Source organism: Drosophila pseudoobscura, chromosome X, assembly GCF_009870125.1.
Source record: "Drosophila pseudoobscura strain MV-25-SWS-2005 chromosome X, UCI_Dpse_MV25, whole genome shotgun sequence".
Taxonomy (NCBI): Eukaryota; Metazoa; Arthropoda; class Insecta; order Diptera; family Drosophilidae; genus Drosophila; species Drosophila pseudoobscura.
The window spans coordinates 66,512,444-66,532,085 of record NC_046683.1 but is presented as its reverse complement, the minus strand read 5'-3'; the positions used below and the strand labels follow the sequence as shown (position 1 = coordinate 66,532,085).

Sequence of the window (19,642 nt, the reverse complement as noted above, 5' to 3'; positions counted from 1 at the left end):
TCGGGCTTAGGGCTGTGGGGATTTATTAGGGACCACCTTTGTGGGTCCCGGGCTTAACACTTTTTTGTGCTGGTCGCTCGTTGGCTGTTTTTAATTTCACTTGCCACACGGGGCAATCAATCTCCTGGCGGACTGTGTCAACCCCGGTTATGAGCCTGAGAAATGGCCATAAACCATCATTAACAAGCGGCAGCTGCCTGTCCTCTGGCGCTTACAACCTGGACATGGCAACGGATTCCGATTCGAAGTCGGATTCGGACATGGAGATGCAGTTGTGTTTTTTTTATGGCGTTTTCCTCTGTGCGGCTGTGTGTGGTGCAAGTTCCAGGGAATCAGCTGCTGTGGAAAGTGTTGACATCTCTTGTGCCGCCCAAGCTGCCGCCGCTTCTTGTGGGGTCTCTCCTCCTCCGTCCAGTGTTCTTTTGGGGGAATTACAGAGAGAAGATTCAAGGGAAATTCGTTGTGGCCCAGAGAGCTTTTGTGCTCTAATTTTTGTGGAAAATCCCCCCCAGGAAATCCATGATAATCCCAATTAACGTTTCAGACATTTCCAGCAGAAGAGACGCGTCGAAGTGCCCTCCAGAGGCAGAGGCAGAGGCAGGGAGAGAGACACAGAAAGGCAAAAAACTGGCCAAACAACTGCCACATTTTCATGAATGAATGAATGAATGAATTTTCGATTTCCACTAAAACTCCTACACCGCAAAAGATACATAGATACGGGATACATTGAGGCGGAGGCAGAGACACGGGGCACGGGGCACGGGGCACGGGGCATGGGGCTGCCACAACCTACTCGGTCATGCAAAACGCGATTCACTATTAAGGCAAAAAGTTGTACAAGTGGGGGCTGGGAGGGGGGGCAAACGGGAGGAGACTGCCACCGCAATGGGGCAGGCACAGCCAGGCACAGACAGGCAACGAACAAACAGCTTTTGAAGCATAGAAGAAATTGAATGGAGGAGTCGCCACAGACACAGACACAGGCACAGACACGGGCACAGAGACAGAGCCCCCGGGTTGGGGCAGTGGGGGGGTTACGCCGTCTGGAGTGGAGATCGCTTCGGCTTCGGCCTGGCTTGGGCTTTGGCTTTGGCTTTCATTCATAAATGGCCTAAGCGGTGAGACGAGGTTTTGGCAATCTGTACGAGCTGTGCTGTGCTGTGCTGGCTGTGCTGGCTGTGGAGCCCTCTTGGCGGACGGGGAAAACACTCTCTGGAGGATGAATCATCTGCTGGCTGCCTGGCAATGCAATGGGGCACGTGATGCCCGTTGTGTCGAGGTGTGTCAATTAGCAGTTGGTTGTTGCCTGTTGCCTGCTGCCTGAAGAGGCAGAGGCAGGCACATCCATAGCCAGACGATGATGGTGAGGAGGAGGCACTCGTTGAAGCACAGCCACACGATGGGGCCGAGGCGGAGGCACAGCCAGAGTGGAGGGGGGAGGAGGATCATGAGAGGTAATCGCTGAATGCTTGGGCGTAAGTCCACGGCATGACTCATCTTGCCACACAGTTGCGCGACTGTTGTTGCGCCACAAAAAGCAGCTTCTCCTTCAGCACCGAGAACCGAAGGGACTCCCTATTTGAGCAGCGCAAAAGAACTACCAGAGGAGCCCAAAGAGCTTTTCCTGGATCCACCCTGAAGAAATCGTGTGCCAAAGAAGTGCATGGCCGTTACTCTTGCGGAAACCCAATACAAAAAAGAGCTAGTTCTTTATGGAGGAACCTCTATGATCCGCTCTATGAATGCTCTTTGCCTCTGGCTCTACCTCTGCCTTTTGCCAATTTATGAATGAAGTCGAAGCCGAGGCCGAAGCCAACTGGTTTTCCCTGCTGCTTCCTGCGCCGATAGACTCTTGGAGGTGATGTCTGCGACTGGCACCCACATGGAGTGTGTGCCTCATGTGTGTGCGGGTGGTGTCCACATCCCATATCCACATCCATATCCACATCCACTTCCACATATCCACATCCGCTGGCTTCTCTATTAAATGCGGAAGAGGGCGTTGCGGCGATTCATTCTGATTCATTTGTATGCGGCATGCCCCAACCTCAAGCACATCATCGTCACCGTTCCCGTCCCCGTCACGTGCTGGGCGGGATTCTTGGATTCGAATTTGGTTTTTTGGGACGACTTTGGGGTTTGGCGTTGTGGCGTTGCGGCGTTGCGGCGGTACCCTTTGTGGCGCCCACAAGCCACAAGCCGCGTGCCGCTTTGATTAATTATGCGATGGTAGCCCTACTCCCACTCCCACTCCCCCTCCCCTCCCACTCTGCTGTGTGCCCCCCTCCATTGCCGAGTGGCAAGCGGTGTGGAAACTTATTGGCTTAAATACCATTTGTACGTCTTTTTGTGTGTGTTAGAACTGTTGGAATTGCCTCGCATTGTGGGGACACCGGGGGGATACGCCAGATGATTTTTCGTGTTTCCACTGGCCAGCGATGGCCTAAATGTCATTATCTTCGAATCGGAGCTGCCTGGGACACCATTTATCAAGGGAAACACACACGACAGAGGCTCCATTCGGGATACTGTTTGAATCGATAGGGAGATCGGAGCTGTAAGTAGTCAAAGCCGAAGAATGTTTCCTCCTCCGCATACCAGAGAGAAGTCGGCGGCCTCAGCGCTGAACCGCAAACAATTTCCACCCATCTTGCAGCCTCTTGCAGCCTTTGGCAGCCCACAAGTCCGCAGAACTTTATCCTTGTTGGGTATTTGATTTCTTGGCCTGGAAATTTCTCGTTAAACTTTGCAACAAAGTCGCGGACGGGGGCGTCAATTAGGCTGCCTGCCACCCGTGCAACCAGGCCATTGTTGAGGCAGATTCCGAGGCAGAGACAGAGAGAGAGAGAGAGAGAGACGGGAGGGCAGGTGTGTGTCCAGAGGCCGGGGTCACGAGCGCCACATGATGATGCAGCTGCCGCCAGCCGCCAGCCGCCTGCCTCCTGCGCCGGACAGCGGCTAATTCCACCGCCTGCAAAATGGCAACACAATGGCAGAAGCCGCCAGGGTGAAGGTCAGATTTCGAGGCAATCAAACAATGGGAAATGCAAAAGACACAGAGGGAGCGGAATATCGTTTTGAATATGAAATGAAATGGAGGCAGAGGCAGTGGCAGAGGCAGAGGCCAGCCTTGACCGTAGGTGGACTCCAATTACCCTACACCCGGCGGCAGCTGGGAATGGAATCGCCTTTCGATGCCCGATGCCCGATGCCCGACTCCCGACTCCTGATCGATCGACAGATTGATCTTTCAATCAAATGGCAGCTGTGCTGCAGCTCTGATTCTTTTTGGAGTGCGCCAATTTCCAGACATTCGATTGGGTTTCCAGGGAATCCGAGTGCCAGTGCCTGTGCCAGTGCCAGTGCCAGTGCCAGGGAGTGCTTTTTATCAAACCCAAAACGAATGAAACGAAACAAAACGAAACGATCAAGAAATCCACAAGAGAAGCCTCGTCATCAGCGCAGATTGAAATAATTCCCCCCCGAGCTGCCGATCTGGCGAGCTGCCAACTTGCCAAGTCATCACGAATATATTGGTCGGTAGCGGCCCCGATCCTCTGATCTTTTGGCCCAAAACGCAGGCGCGCAGCCGCAGACGCAGATCGCAAGAGTCGCAGATCGCGTGCGATAAGCAACGTCAATATTTGTGTTCCGCCGTTGGATAAATGGATGGATGGATAGGATAGGATGGATAGGCTGGAAGGTATATGCTCCGAGGTCTCGCATCTGATGGAAGCGGCGATTATGAGGTCCTTGTTAGTCGGCTTCACCGCCTTTGAGGTCCAAGAGGGACAAGTGGCTGCTCTGCTCTGCGCTGCGCTGCGCTGCTCTGCCCAATTTGCGCTCTGTTTGTGTATCATTTTGTTGTGGGCCTGGCTAATTGTTTTGCTACCTGCTGACCTCTCCTCTCCTCTCCTCTGCCCCGATCTGTTGATCCATATCCAAGCACTAACCACTCCACCGCCCTCCTCCGATCATGAGATCGGCTACGACGACCTGTGGGAATCACTGTCGGAATGACTGTTTGCCTTTGCCTTTGCCTTTGCCTTTGCTGTTGGGTTTTCTCTGCGGTGGGAAATCCACAACCAGACTAGAAATGTAACAAGTTTGCGGTTTTTCTCTCTTTTTTCGAGAGAGAGAGAGAGCGAGGGCCTCCCGGGATCTCTCAGTTTCGAGTGTTTTTTGGAGTTTACTGGACAACTTTGACACCAAATATGATGGTTTCTATTTTTGGAAATAGCTTGGGAAAAGGGCCATGAATTCTTACATTTCAACAGTTCAAAATCAGACCAATAATCTCAATTAACACAATTAATAGCTCTTAGATTCGAGTAAATGTCACTATTGTGCCTCGAAAAAAAAGTTCAGATGGGTTTCTTAGAGGGCTGTGCATCAGAGATACAATTATTTGGCTTCCATTTGACTTTTAATCTACTGATTATTGATTATCTATCATTTAAATGCCACTGTACTTCCTGTAGGAACACCTTTTTAGGAAGTTTTTTAGCCTGCGATGCCAGGGAATGCTTTTTGCCACCCCAACGAATGAAACAATCCAGTAGTCTCCTCGTTGGCTCCTCATATCTGCTGAAAAGCCATTAAAATACTGTGAAATACTCGAAATACTTAAGTTTACTTTAAGAAGCCCCCCTCTGGCACTGCACTGGTTCCCACTTTCGGTTCCACCAGTTCCGTGGCTCTGTGCTTCTGTGGCAACGCTTTTTCTTGACTATCTGGCAACGCTGCGTTCAGATTTGTTGCAGCTTTTGACAGCCACGCGGCGCGTTCTTTGCTTTTTTAGTGCGAGTTTTATTTATGCGTTGATTTTGAACACTTTTAATTGCATTTATCACAGAAATGAGTGCGGAAGATCTGGATGCTATTGAATATCTGGAATCCAATGAAGACGCCACAGACGCCGACTTAGACGATGAGATCATGTATGTTTTTCGGATTGTTTTCAAATTGCATCTTATTTGACGTGTGTGTTGCAGCTTCTTAGATGAGCCGCAAGAGGAGGATCACGAGGGGGAGCAGGACGAGGAAGGAGCTCCTTGGAGAGGCAAAGGGTTGTTGTTTCGTGTGATGCAAAAACGAAACAATCAAGAGGTAAAAACACTCTGACCTCTCTAATTTCTCCATTGAAAAATGTGTGTGCTTTCCATTGTCCAGGCGAATGCTGCGGAATGGCTGGAACTGTACGACAAGTGCCCCTCGTCCGCGCTGGTGCGCCTGATGCAGCTCGTGGTGGACGCCAGTGGCAACCTGTACCAGATACCCCCCGAGACCAAGGCCCCCTTCCAGTACGGGGACATACTGCTGACGGCCAGGCAGGGGCTTAGACGCGTAAGTATCGGAATACCCAATGGCAAGGACACCCCCTAAGAACGCTTCTCTTTTCAGACCAGCCGAAGTTACTCCTTGTATTGGAGGAACGGCAGCACCACCGCCAGGCTGTCCTCCTTCGTGCGGTGTCTGGTGAAGGCTCTCGATGCCAAAGGCCATGCTGGTAATGTTCTGAAAGAGTTCTCAGCGTTTGTTCTAGTGCTTTCCGAGTCGGAGGTGCGTTCCTTTCGCTACGCGGGCACACTGGTTGGTGGGTGACTGAAAATACCATAAGACAAAGAATGGAATAGATGGATGCTCCACTTCTAGGTCTCAAAGTGATGACTGGCATGCTGGCTGCGGACGCGGTGAGGGCCACGGATCTGGCGACTATCTGGAATGAAATGTTGGGCCAACTGTTCGTGGTGCGTCGCCTGGACATCGCGGACTCCATACGCTGCCTGTGCTGCACGGAGCTCGCCCTGTGGCTGGCTACGTATCCGGCGGTGGCCTGCCAGCTGGCATCCCCGCACATGCACTGGCTGTTCGAGGCCCTGGCCGACACGTCGTCGAAGGTGCGCGAGTGCTGTGTGCTGGGCATATCGCGGGTGTACGGCACCGAGGATTTCCGTGTGAGGCTCTCCTGCCTGTCGCTGGTGGCGAAGTACAAGCAGTGTTTGCTGCTCGTCGCGGCCGCGGACAAGGAGTGGGTGGTGAGCGAGCTGGCCCTACGCCTGCTCGCGCCCCTGCTACGCGACTCGCCCGATCTGTGGAGCGAGGAGGAGATGGCCACGATCGAGGGCTTGATGTTGAATCAGAATCGATGCGTGGCCCAGGCAGCCGCCGCGATCTTCGCGCAGCGGCATCTCAGCAAGGAGGAGGACGAGATCTCTCGGATACGTCGCGTGGTGGCGTTCGCCGAGAGGTTTCCGGAGTACGAGCATTGCGCCTACCTGGTGGATGCCCTGATCGAAAGGAGCAACGTGGTCCTGGCCTGGGCCCCCATGGCGGAGATGCTGCTGACGGGGGAGGAGCAGCAAAAGGAAGACGGCATCATCATTGACCTACTGACGCGTGCCGTGAGGCAATCGATAACCGGCGCGATACCCCCCGGACGCTATACCAAAGATCTGGTTAGGCAGGAGCCCATCGCAGGGGCCAAGCAGACGGCCACACAAGTCCTGGCGCCCGTGATGGACAGGCTCCTGCGAAAGTACGAAGGAAACTTGGCAAGTCTCTCGAATCTGCTGGAACTGCCGCAGTACTTCGATCACGAGGCAGAGCAGCACACCGAGCACTTGCCGCTGCTGATCACATGGCTGCAGAGGATACTTTTCCCCCAGCAGGACGTGGCGGTGATCCGCGTGGCCGCCGAGACTCTGAAGAAGGTCTGCGTGCCCTCGAACTGGCCGGATATTCGGGCGATCCTGGCCACGGCCGTGAATAACTATCAGGTGGAGCTCAGCAGCTGGTATGCGGCTGGGAGTGACAGGGCCACCAGTCGTCTGATGGAGACCCTGCAACTGGTGGCCGCGTTCTGGCGGCACTTTGACCTCACGAAGAATGAACTGCTGGGCCCCGTTCTGCAGAACCTGGAACAGAGTCTCCCGACAGCGGACAACGACAACGACAACAGCAACGCACTGCCGCGCGGCACCATCCCCTTGTACTTGGAGATGTGCTACTATGGCCTCATTTGGCGGCTAGCTGATAAGCAGAAAGATGCTGCCGCCAACGAGGATCTCAAGTCGAGTCTCACGGCGGTCATTCGTGCGGCATTCAAAATGATCAAGTTGATGCCACACAGTTCCTTCCCATACGTGAGTAAATGTTGCCGAATATGGAGAATATCCCTGCTAATGACTCGTTCTCGGTGCAGGCCCTGACCACCATCTGTGATCTGTTTCTGCTGTTCGGTCGTAACCAGCAACAGCACTCCAGGGACGCACCCTATGTCTATGTGCCAACGATCCGGGAGTTTGAACTGCTTGAAGAACACCTGATGATGCATCTGTTCGGTGCAGCGCCCGATCAACTGCACCCGGAGGAGGTCTTCGAGCTCCAGAAGAAGCGGCAGGCCTTGACGGGATACTGCAAAATAATGTCCTTTAATGCAGTGCCCATCATGAGGTTCCGCTTCATTCTGCAGCACTACGACAAGGTGGCTATCGATCACTCCTTCTCCGACTATTCCACTATCGATCTCCTCTTCCGCTTTTCAGTACTTCGACGCCTTCGGGGACTTGATGCACGCCGCCATGGAGAAGTGCCTGAACCTAAATGCCACCAACTATGGCATGACACTGATGCACACGAGCGTGCTGGTCTTCGAAAGGGTGTTGAGGGCGAGTGGGGGGAGCGGAGTGCGTGCCGCCAGAGCCCCCGCGTTCGCGGATCTGCTCAAACTTTGCAAACGCCTGGCGAAGACCCTCAACACTGATCGACTGAGGAGTCGCCGAGGAGTGGTCGCCCTGCACCGCGCTGGCATCTTGTATGCCGCGCAGAACATGGGCCACAGACTGACGCGCCGGCCGACCGTGAAGTTGCTCTTCTTGAGAGTCCTGGAGGTGTTTGTGCCACAGCTACTCTCGCAGGACAAACTGGCGGTATTGCAGCATCTGGAGGAGAACATTCCCGCAGAGCTGTCATCGACCTGTCGCGAGGGCTGGGGGCCCCTGCACAGATATCGCACGGCCCTGCAACTGCGCCTCAAATTCAGTCGCCGCCGTGAGCTGCCCGCCCTTTGTTTATGTAACGGCAGCGAGTATCTCCCATATGTAACTCCAGCCGAGTGACAAGATTGCAGATTGCAGATTGGCGGGGCGCTAATCGTCTTTCGCTGGAGTGGATTGCGAGTCCGTGGAGGAGGACTGAGGACTGAGCACTGAGGACTGACTAAGGTAGGATGCCTTCACGTTTTATTTGAAAATAAAATTCCCCGAGGAATTTTGCCATTGAAATGAATGGCACTGCAATTTCATCTACGTTTTCCGCCGCAAACAGCGAAAGCTCTTCGCCCTCCCACCCATCCAGGCGCGGGGGTATCTGCTGGATACATTTGCAGTTACTTTTAAGCAGCAGCTGCTCCTCCCTCCACTGCTCCTGCCGCTGCTGCTGTTGTTGCGGAATATATATCGCATTTCCATCGAAGGCTGCTCAACAAATTTTCAATTTCAATGCACGCCTCGCGCTGACAAATTGACTCGCCGAACCTCCTGTGGGTTCCCTGTTCTGTTCTCCTGTCAAAGGCCGCACGAGCGAACACAACCTTTGACACTACTCCACCAAGGGGCAGGGCAGGGCAGGGCAGGGCGGGGGGACACTTCTGCCCCCACTCCAGCTCCTTCTGGTGGTGCCGCTCAAGGTGTGCGCAGTGTTAACATTTTTCGGGAAATGAAATGAAATTCAAGTGGATATTGGGTCACTTCTGGTTTTGGTTTTCAAGTGGCTGTTGGCTGGTGGCTGATGGCTGATGGCTGTTGGCTGTCCAAATGGACTCTGGCGGCTCTCGTGTCCATTTCCTTGGCACATGCCACATATCGTATTACACGAAACGAAACCCAACAAAACTTTGAATATCTACAGCTGTGCGAAGGATCGATGCTTAGCCAGGAACAAGGCCAGGATACGCAGATACATTCCTCTTGCCACATCAAGCAACACGGGGGCAACATCTGCTGCTGCACACAGAATCTTAATTGGAGGAATCTAAAGATCTACAGATCTACTGAGGAGGCTTTCCTGCCACAAGAGGCACACTTCTGCTCTTGGACAGGTAGACCATTAATATTCGCATAACGGGCACAACCGCTAGGAGGGCAGGGCCCCATCCCCCATTCGCATCTCCATCCGCATCTCCATGGCAATTGCATTTCACGCTCCCTCTACAACGGGAAACCTCATCACAGATGTCCTCCTGGTGCCCTGGCTCTGGCCCTGGCCCTGGCCCTGGCAGTGCCCGAAAGAAAGAGAGATACAAATCAGCCTAAAACGGGGATCGCAACTGATCCTGCCCCTCGCCTTTGCGGCGGTTGCGGTTTAACGAGATGCGTCACCGCCTCCACGACCCTGCTGCCCCTGCCACTGCTGGCACAGAGAAGTTGTGACCCCCGAAACGTGATGTTCGGACGCTGATAAAACGTCCTTCTGGTCTGGGCTGGTCTGGGCTGGTCTGGACTGGCTGTCGCTCCTCGCTTCGCCGATTAGTTTGCTCGCTTAACGAAAGTGTAACACAATTTCGTCGAGAGAGACACGCGCATCTGTCGCTGGTGCTCGTTCTCGTTCTTGCTCTCCTTCGATCTTAACTCTTCGGTAGAACAGTTGTCCTCCCCCCGAAAAAAATACAACTTGTGCAAAAAAAAACCACACAGAAGGATACTAAAAGAAGGGGTCACGACACGTGGCACTTGATTCGTATCAAATTTCTGTACTATTTTCGGGAGTTTTACAAGGGTTTCGCCTCCGTTGCTCCTCTCTGACTCCTTAGCCAACTGTCAACCCATTTGGCCGATATTTATGGCCCTTTGCCGTTGGGCATCAGGCAGCGCATCGCATCGCATCGCATTGGGGGGCCCTGCGACTGCAACTGTTATTAACATGAATTTATTGCTTGTTTCGGCTTTTTTTCGGGTAAAGAATTTACATTTTAATAGTGCGGACTGAAGGCGAAAGTGTGACCACACACACAGAAACAGACACAGGGGAATTTTGGCAAGGAGAGCGCTGCCAACGTTGGGCTTGAGCTTTCAGTGTTGCCAACAAATTAGTTTCTGCCATGTGATGGCCAAGAAAATGCATTGCGGTTGTGGGAAATATGCTGGGAAAGTGGTTTTCCCGTTTGAACATTCGCCAAAGAGCATTGCCAACGCGAGGAGAAGGATGCAGGACTAGAATTACACATAAATGGCATTGCCAACACAGAGCAAGCAAGGCCCAAGCTTTCAGTGCCTAAAACTTCGTACGAAAAGCATTGCCAACGCAAAGAGAAGGTTCCAGACGGGAAACTTGCATAAACAGCATTGCCAACGTACAGAAAATAAAGCTTAAGCCTCCAGTATTTCCCCTCAAAATATCGTAGCCCCATTGATGATGCTGATGAGATGGTAGAGGAATGGTATGGGTATGGGGAAAACCTTTTGGCAGTAAACAGCATTGCCAGCGCAAATAAAAGAAGGAAGTCAAGCCTCTCAGCTGTCAAATAGCTGTCAATATGATACAAAGCATATAATGCATGCTAAGAGATCATCCAAAGAGCTTCTTTGGACTCCTTCTTCATTCGATTTAATTTGAAACTCTTTCATACGTGCATTTCTCTCCATTAAACCCTCCATTTGGCCTAGCGGCTTCCGAACATTAATCAACCATTTCTCACTCTTTCTTTGAATACTTGAGAGATGTCTTTCTAATGGGCTGGAGGCACAGAACAACATCAGCAACATCAATATTCAGGGGCCACTCCCGAGGCCTAAAGTGTGTGCTAGACCCCGTCCGATGTCAAGTTGCGTGTAAAAACATGAATTCTTCGATTCATCATCGTGACAGGAGGTCCTTCGCTGCTTCGTTCCTCCGTTTCTTCGCTCCTTCGACCAGTCCCATTGATGAATGCCACAAGAAATTTGTCAATTGTCAATCAGGCATCCGAGGATCAAGAGGATTGTGATCCCTTCTGCACGACTGACAGCAAACACGCGGTATTTTGTTTTTTCTTCCGTTTGTTCTCCCTGTTTGCTGGCTGTTGTTTCTGTTGCTGTTTCCTAATGTCTTGGCAAATAGGTAGCGCCGATGGTAGTCCTGCCAGGAGACTGTCAGGAGAGGGGACGGGGACGGGGACGAGGATACTCCCCTGTAAATCAATGTTGCCTGTTTACAAATGTGTCGCCATCGCGTAATTCAATCCGTTGTAGCCGCGGCAGGATGCCGCTCGACAGCCGTCGCCGTCTTGGCAAACCAATAAATACCATTTCGATTTGTTGCCTTAAGGACTCTCTGGCCCCTGCCCCTGCCCCTGCCACTGCTTCTGCTTCTGCTTCTCCTGCGGCTCCTGCCACGGCTCCTTGTGTGTCAACAGAGTCATGTGTCGGCGTGTCGCCCTGTCTTTAACATATGTCCTTTGACACAGGGATCGACAATGGTTCGAAGGTGCAGCTGAACCCTGCCAGGATACGCATAAATTAACGCACACACAGGACACAGGAATCGCCGCTGCAAGTAGAACGAATCCGTTGCGCTGATTGCCGCTCTAATCCCCGGGATCCTGGCCCCACATTAGCACGCGGCAAGCGTCGTGCGGCATGCGGCATGCGGCATGCGCACGCGCGTTGCCACTTGAACGAAAGGCTGAAAGGGATAAGGATTCAAGCTGCACAAATGCAGGCTCCTCCTGGGCCTCCTGGGCCTCAAGTGCCGCAGGATCGCCTCTCCGCCCCTCCATCGGTGCTTCGGGGTTAAAATTAGTCGTGGCCTGTCAGCAAATCTGATTTACGCGCCATCTGCCATCTGCCATCCGCGGAGCTACAGATTTCGGGGGATCCGTATTCCCCCCTCTCCCAGATTATAATTTTAGTGGCAATCTAATTAAGCAATTACAAGCGTGTTGCCCCTTCGGAGTGTGTGTGTGTGTCTGTTACATCGAGTCTGAGGAGAGGAGATCTCCTGGCAGATGCTGGGCAAGGGACTTGCTTTCTCTCTTCTTCGAAGATCACTCGGAAACTCTTTGCCCTTCGAAGTCTCTTTCCCTTCAGGAGCTTTAACGGGTCTCCTTTCCGTATATTCAGAGATAGAAAGAGGTGCATGAGATGGCAGGTTGGCTTTTGTCGGGAAACTCAGGGCGAAGGAGGGCAATGAGGAGGTAGCTTTTGGCCCAGAATGCGAGGATATAGCTTATTGATTTTGTGGGGAATACCCACTCCCCCCCCCCACCCCACCAAAAGAGCTCGCCAGGGAGTTGAAAGACCCCAAGGACGCTGCAGGGCGCAGGACACGCGACAGCTGCTGCCAAAAAAAACATTCCACTGAATGTCTGACCATTTGCACTTTTATGGCCCCTCGTGGCAGCGCAATCGAAACGCCTCTTCCGAAGAGACAAAATCCAATAAAAATTAATTTAACACAACATTTGTTTTCGCGTGGCGTGGGGGGTGGAGAGAGGGGGGGGGGAAAAAGGACACAAAGCCTAAACCAAACCTCATCCTGAGGCTGTTTCTGGTTCAGGTTCCGGCTCTGGCTCTGTCACAACAAATACCAAAGGGGAAGGGCCCCCAAAGGGGCAGACAAAATATTTTCAATAATAAATCTATTTGATGGGCCCGGGTCTCGCTCGTTTTTATGATCTCCGAGATGCGAAGTCGATGCCGATGCCGTGGCCGATGCCGATGCCGATGCGATGACAGCAGGCGCAGTCATTAAAAATCTCACAAAAATTATATGTCGCTACGGATGATTAATTGCTGGAGAGGAGGGAGAAGATGGAGAGGAGTACGCACTGCTCGAGGAATACATACGGACTACAGATTACGGAAATATATGCATAATATATGTATAACGCCCAACGAACGCTGTTCATCGGTGACCGGCTCTTGGATGTGTAATTAATTTTCATTCACTTTCCCATTGAGTGTTTGAGCGGGTAAAACACGACGTGCATCTGTTGCAGGCAGCCACTTGACCCAAAGAGGCAGCACCATCGCCATCGCCATCAGTCCTCCCTCGATGGTCTATGCTCGATGGCCTTTTGACCATCTGTGGTGGTCATTGGGGTCCAGTGCAGTCCAGTCCAGTCCATCGGGGTTGTCACCTAATTTGTCCAATTTGTGGTCCGTGTCAGGTGCTGTAAATATTGCATTTAATTGAACTGTCGGAAAATGTGTCAAATGTCCCGTCCAGAGGGCCCAAAAGGGCCAAAAGGCCAGCAGGTCAACGGAGAAGACCTTCATAATTTCTGGAAGTCAATGAAGCGGATAGGAGGTTTGATGGCTGATTTTTCCATTTCTCAGACAGAAGCCATTACTTATGCTCCTACCCGAAGCTTAGGCTGGAAATATGGCCTTAAAGCAACTCCAAGACTCCCAAAGAGAAGCCTCACATTCCTCTCCAAGACTCTGCGCTCTGCCGTTCTGCGTTAATCCCTAAAGACATTATCGATTGGAATATCCTCACGGAGTGGAGTGGATTGGAGTGGAGTGGAGTAATCCTGTACACAACACTAATTAAGAGCTTGTAGAACCACAAGATGGATGACCAGAGGGCGGCTGGGGGGTGGGGTGGGGTGGTGCAGCAGCCACAACACCTTTACACATAATTAGAGGCCTCTGTGGACTGCACCGACAATGGGGATGGCACATCTCCCTCCTCTTTGGACGGTAAACACTTGGATGGCCATCTCCATCTCCATCTCAATCACCCATCTTGCCATCACCCATCTCCAGCTTCAGGTGCATTCTCTTCCATTCATTAATCCACATAGAAATGTGTGCGGATGCGAGCTGCATCCATGGCGACCACGAAACCCAAACGCAAACACACGGCGGCACGGCCACAAAAGCCGCCAAGAGGCCTATTAGCCACAATAAAGAGGCAGCAGCCAGTCAGTGGGCCCCCTCGCGCCCCCTCGCGCCCATAGAAATTCTATTATGCAGATGAATGGGAGGCGGGGGAGGGGATGCGGCTGCAGGTGGTTGGGTGACGGGGGACGGGGGACGGGTGTGTGTTTGGCCCCGCCAGATGCCATTACAATGTAAATTCAACAAAAAAGTTCACTCGGCAACAGACAGACAGCATAGACATCTTCATCTGCCCCAGAGGCCAGAGGCCCTTGCCACAGCACAGCGGAACAATTGATCAAATATCATAATTTATCAAATGACAATGCAACAGGCGTTTCGGTGCGGCGCGGCACGGCACGGCAGTGGCGGCAACGTCTGAATGTTCTTGATCTCCGGACACCGTCGCTGGCCTTGTTTGCTTGCCCCAATCCCCACACCATGCCACACCAAGCCACACCAAGCCACACCATGCCACACCGCAAAGTGTCGCTCTCTGTCGCTCTCCGAGGCCTCCTCTGGTATTCCATTCCATTCGAAAGCTACAACTTAATTTATTTGAACAATTTAAGTCGTGTGTTCGTTTGGGGCTCTCTTATTTATTTCGATGGCCATCAAAGCATCTATTTAGCATAATTGCAGTGCATCTCCCGAGCTGCAGCCAGAGCTCCGGCCTCTCTGCTCATCAGAATTCCTCCGGCATTCTTGTGTGGGGTCTCTGGGTCTGTGGTAATCCTAGATAACGTCCAACCTCCCCAACCAGTGGGTCAAATATCAAAAGTAAAACCCAACCATTTATTGTTCTATTATGGAAAATGTCTGTTGGAATGAAAGAAGAGCTTAAGTGGAACGTTTCCTATCTTAAGCACGGACATTTGTATGAGAATTGTCTCCAGTTTGCTCACAAATTGATTAGCTTATGATTAACAGATTGATTTCAACCTAGTTTGTGGTTCTAAGAGCGAGGCCAATGGAAGTTTTTGGTGAAATTTTCTCTGGAAGAGTTTCTTAAATATAAATAAAATTAAATAGAAAGTACAGGGCTTTCTTGAAAATTCAAAGAAATTCATGGAATATCCACCCCAAAAGTTTTCGTCGAGGCACAAGACCCTTTAAAACTGCACAAAGTGGTCTTGACTTGATCTGAATTCTAGAAAAAACATTGGCAATCATATAAAGGATGTTTTTGTTTCCAATATTCCACGAAAGTTGAGGGAAAGGTCGAATAGATTGGAATATCTTAAAAAGTCGGTTTTGTCGAGGCACACTTTACTCTAAATCGGACGAAAATCGGATGGGTTTTACCCAAGCTTCGATCTTATAAAATGCTTCAATAGATGTCGATTTTGGCAGAAATATAAAAGTAATCTAGCTGTGTACAAATCATTCAAAATGTGCCTTGAAATTATGTTTCCAGAATTTCGAAATCAAGGAATCGACACAGGCTTTGCCTTTCATGACAATAGTCGTGGCATTGGGCATTCATTTCATTCAGTATTTATTTGGCTCTCGGACTGGCTAGTACACCTTTTTTTCGAGAACAGTAGCAAAATTCGTGAAGTTTAATTAAGAAAAAAAAAATAAAGGAAGCCCTGCCTTCTGTGTGACAGCAATGTGTTCGACATTACCAAGAGTCGCGTACAGATAATGCTGATCCGTGGCATCCACTCACAACGAAGTGCTGCCACCAGGCCAGGCCCATCATCGAGGGCCGCCCATACAAGGCCGACTGATAGCTGTTGGCGATCAGCATTATATGTGCGGGGCTCTTGGGCATGTCGTCCTCATTTTTGCCACACAGATGGTAGGGTCTCCAGTTCTACTACTGTTCTCGCATGTACGAGAATGTACTAGCCCTGATCCGAATCTGGGGCAGAAGCTGCAACGGTGTGTGCCACATCGATCGGCGGACGGGGAAGCAGCAAGGCGTCGCCTAGAAGACGAGCAACCCACCGGCAGTCCAACCACCAGTGGCCTCCTTGTGAAGGATGAGGACAGCAGCCCCCATCACTGCCCCGTAGACTGCAAGCACGACAACGACAGAGTCCTCCGATGTGGGAAACACCAGCCCTGATCCGAATCTGGGGCAGAAGCGATCAGCGGACGGGGAAGCAGCACGACGTCGTCTGGAGGACGAGCAACCCACCGGCACTCCAACCACCAGTGGCCTCCTTGTGAAGGATGAGGACAGCAGCCCCCATTACTGCCCCGTGGACTGCAAGCACGACAACGACAGAGTCCTCCGATGTGGGAAACACCAGCCCTGATCCGAATCTGGGGCAGAAGCTGCAACGGTGTGTGCCACATCGATCAGCGGACGGGGAAGCAGCACGGCATCGCCTGGAGGACGAGCTACCCACCGGCAGTCCAACCGCCAGTGGCCTCCTTGTGAAGGATGAGGACAAGCCCCCATCACTGCTCCGTGGACTGCAAGCACGATAGCTGCAGTGAGTCCTCCGATGTGGGGAACACCAGCCCCGATCCGAATCTGGGGCAGAAGCTGCAACGGTGTGTGCCACATCGATCAGCGGACGGGGAAGCAGCAAGGCGTCGCCTAGAGGACGAGCAACCCACCGGCAGTCCAACCGCCAGTGGCCCTGTGAAGGATGAGGACAGCAGCCCCCATTACTGCCCCGTGGACTGCAAGCACGACAACGACAGAGTCCTCCGATGTGGGAAACACCAGCCCTGATCCGAATCTGGGGCAGAAGCTGCAACGGTGTGTGCCACATCGATCAGCGGACGGGGAAGCAGCAAGGCGTCGCCTAGAAGACGAGCAACCCACCGGCAGTCCAACCGCCAGTGGCCTCCTTGTGAAGGATGAGGACAAGCCCCCATCACTGCTCCGTGGACTGCAAGCACGATAGCTGCAGTGAGTCCTCCGATGTGGGGAACACCAGCCCCGATCCGAATCTGGGGCAGAAGCTGCAACGGTGTGTGCCACATCGATCAGCGGACGGGGAAGCAGCAAGGCGTCGCCTAGAGGACGAGCAACCCACCGGCAGTCCAACCGCCAGTGGCCCTGTGAAGGATGAGGACAGCAGCCCCCATCACTGCCCCGGGGACTGCAAGCACGACAACACGACAGAGTCCTCCGATGTGGGAAACACCAGCCCTGATCCGAATCTGGGGCAGAAGCTGCAACGGTGTGTGCCACATCGATCAGCGGACGGGGAAGCAGCAAGGCGTCGCCTAGAGTACGAGCAACCCACCGGCAGTCCAACCGCCAGTGGCCTCCTTGTGAAGGATGAGGACAGCAGCCCCCATCACTGCCCCGTGGACTGCAAGCACGACAACGACAGAGTCCTCCGATGTGGGAAACACCAGCCCTGATCCGAATCTGGGGCAGAAGCGATCAGCGGACGGGGAAGCAGCAAGGCATCGCCTGGAGGACGAGCAACCCACCGGCAGTCCAACCGCCAGTGGCCTCCTTGTGAAGGATGAGGACAGCAGCCCCCATCACTGCCCCGTGGACTGCAAGCACGACAACGACAGAGTCCTCCGATGTGGGAAACACCAGCCCTGATCCGAATCTGGGGCAGAAGCGATCAGCGGACGGGGAAGCAGCACGGCATCGCCTGGAGGACCAGCAACCCACCGGCAGTCCAGTGGCCTCCTTGTGAAGGATGAGGACAGCAGCCCCCATCACTGCCCCGTGGACTGCAAGCACGATAGCTGCAGTGAGTCCTCCGATGTGGAAAACACCAGCCCTGATCCAAATCTGGGGCAGAAGCGATCAGCGGACGGGGAAGCAGCACGATGTCGTCTGGAGGACGAGCAACCCACCGGCAGTCCAACCGCCAGTGGCCTCCTTGTGAAGGATGAGGACAGCAGCCCCCATCACTGCCCCGTGGACTGCAAGCACGATAGCTGCAGTGAGTCCTCCGATGTGGAAAACACCAGCCCTGATCCGAATCTGGGGCAGAAGCGATCAGCGGACGGGGAAGCAGCACGATGTCGTCTGGAGGACGAGCAACCCACCGGCAGTCCAACCGCCAGTGGCCTCCTTGTGAAGGATGAGGACAAGCCCCCATCACTGCTCCGTGGACTGCAAGCACGATAGCTGCAGTGAGTCCTCCGATGTGGGAAACAACAGCCCTGATCCGAATCTGGGGCAGAAGCTGCAACGGTGTGTGTCACATCGATCAGCGGACGGGGAAGCAGCACGACGTCGTCTGGAGGACGAGCAACCCACTGGCAGTCCAACCGCCAGTGGCCTCCTTGTGAAGGATGAGGACGGCAGCCCCCATCACTGCCCCGTGGACTGCAAGGACGATAGCTGCAGTGAGTCCTCCGATGTGGGAAACACCAGCCCTGATCCGAATCTGGGGCAGAAGCGATCAGCGGACGGGGAAGCAGCACGGCATCGCCTGGAGGACGAGCTACCCACCGGCACTCCAACCGCCAGTGGCCTCCTTGTGAAGGATGAGGACAGCAGCCCCCATCACTGCCCCGTGGACTGCAAGCACGACAACGACAGAGTCCTCCGATGTGGGAAACACCAGCCCTGATCCGAATCTGGGGCAGAAGCGATCAGCGGACGGGGAAGCAGCACGGCATCGCCTGGAGGACGAGCTACCCACCGGCACTCCAACCGCCAGTGGCCTCCTTGTGAAGGATGAGGACGGCAGCCCCCATCACTGCCCCGTGGACTGCAAGCACGACAGCTGCAGTGAGTCCTCCGATGTGGGAAACACCAGCCCGCAACCGAACACCAGCCCCGATCCGAATCTGGGGCAGAAGCTGCAACGGTGTGTGCCACATCGATCAGCGGACGGGGAAGCAGCACGGCATCGCCTGGAGGACGAGCTACCCACCGGCAGTCCAACCGCCAGTGGCCTCCTTGTGAAGGATGAGGACGGCAGCCCCCATCACTGCCCCGTGGACTGCAAGGACGACAGCTGCAGTGAGTCCTCCGATGTGGGGAACACCAGGCCTGATCCGAATCTGGGGCAGAAGCTGCAACGGTGTGTGCCACATCGATCAGCGGACGGGGAAGCAGCACGGCATCGCCTGGAGGACGAGCAACCCACCGGCAGTCCAACCGCCAGTGGCCTCCTTGTGAAGGATGAGGACAGCAGCCCCCATCACTGCCCCGTGGACTGCAAGGACGATAGCTGCAGTGAGTCCTCCGATGTGGGAAACAACAGCCCTGATCCGAATCTGGGGCAGAAGCGATCAGCGGACGGGGAAGCAGCACGATGTCGTCTGGAGGACGAGCAACCCACCGGCAGTCCAACCGCCAGTGGCCTCCTTGTGAAGGATGAGGACAGCAGCCCCCATCACTGCCCCGTGGACTGCAGGCACGACAACGACAGAGTCCTTCGATGTGGGAAACACCAGCCCTGATCCGAATCTGGGGCAGAAGCTGCAACGGTGTGTGTCACATCGATCAGCGGACGGGGAAGCAGCACGGCGTCGCCTGGAGGACGAGCAACCCACCGGCACTCCAACCGCCAGTGGCCTCCTTGTGAAGGATGAGGACAGCAGCCCCCATTACTGCCCCGTGGACTGCAAGCACGACAACGACAGAGTCCTCCGATGTGGGAAACACCAGCCCTGATCCGAATCTGGGGCAGAAGCGATCAGCGGACGGGGAAGCAGCACGGCATCGCCTGGAGGACGAGCAACCCACTGGCAGTCCAACCGCCAGTGGCCTCCTTGTGAAGGATGAGGACAGCAGCCCCCATCACTGCCCCGGGGACTGCAAGCACGACAGCTGCAGTGAGTCCTCCGATGTGGAAAACACCAGCCCGCAACCGAACACCAGCCCCGAT

At 53.7% G+C, this 19,642-nt stretch overlaps 1 protein-coding gene across 2 annotated transcripts in view; it reads left to right on the top strand.

Annotated features, from left to right (window-relative positions):
* The first annotated feature begins 4,758 nt into the window (after positions 1 to 4,758).
* The window catches only part of SA2 (Stromalin 2), a 49,912-nt gene continuing 35,028 nt past the window's right edge, over positions 4,759 to 19,642 (top strand). The window contains exons 1-7 of one of the 2 annotated variants that reach the window (XR_004469943.1): positions 4,759 to 4,943; positions 4,998 to 5,112; positions 5,176 to 5,349; positions 5,407 to 5,599; positions 5,659 to 7,148; positions 7,208 to 7,489; positions 7,551 to 8,228. Coding sequence is in view for 1 of the 2 variants with exons in the window: in XM_033382733.1 (XP_033238624.1) it covers positions 4,861 to 4,943; positions 4,998 to 5,112; positions 5,176 to 5,349; positions 5,407 to 5,599; positions 5,659 to 7,148; positions 7,208 to 7,489; positions 7,551 to 8,123 (2,910 nt within the window). In the remaining variant the exon portion in view is untranslated. Of the gene's footprint in view, positions 4,944 to 4,997; positions 5,113 to 5,175; positions 5,350 to 5,406; positions 5,600 to 5,658; positions 7,149 to 7,207; positions 7,490 to 7,550; positions 8,299 to 19,642 lie in introns of those variants that run through there. The other variant, XM_033382733.1, reaches the window with a different exon arrangement.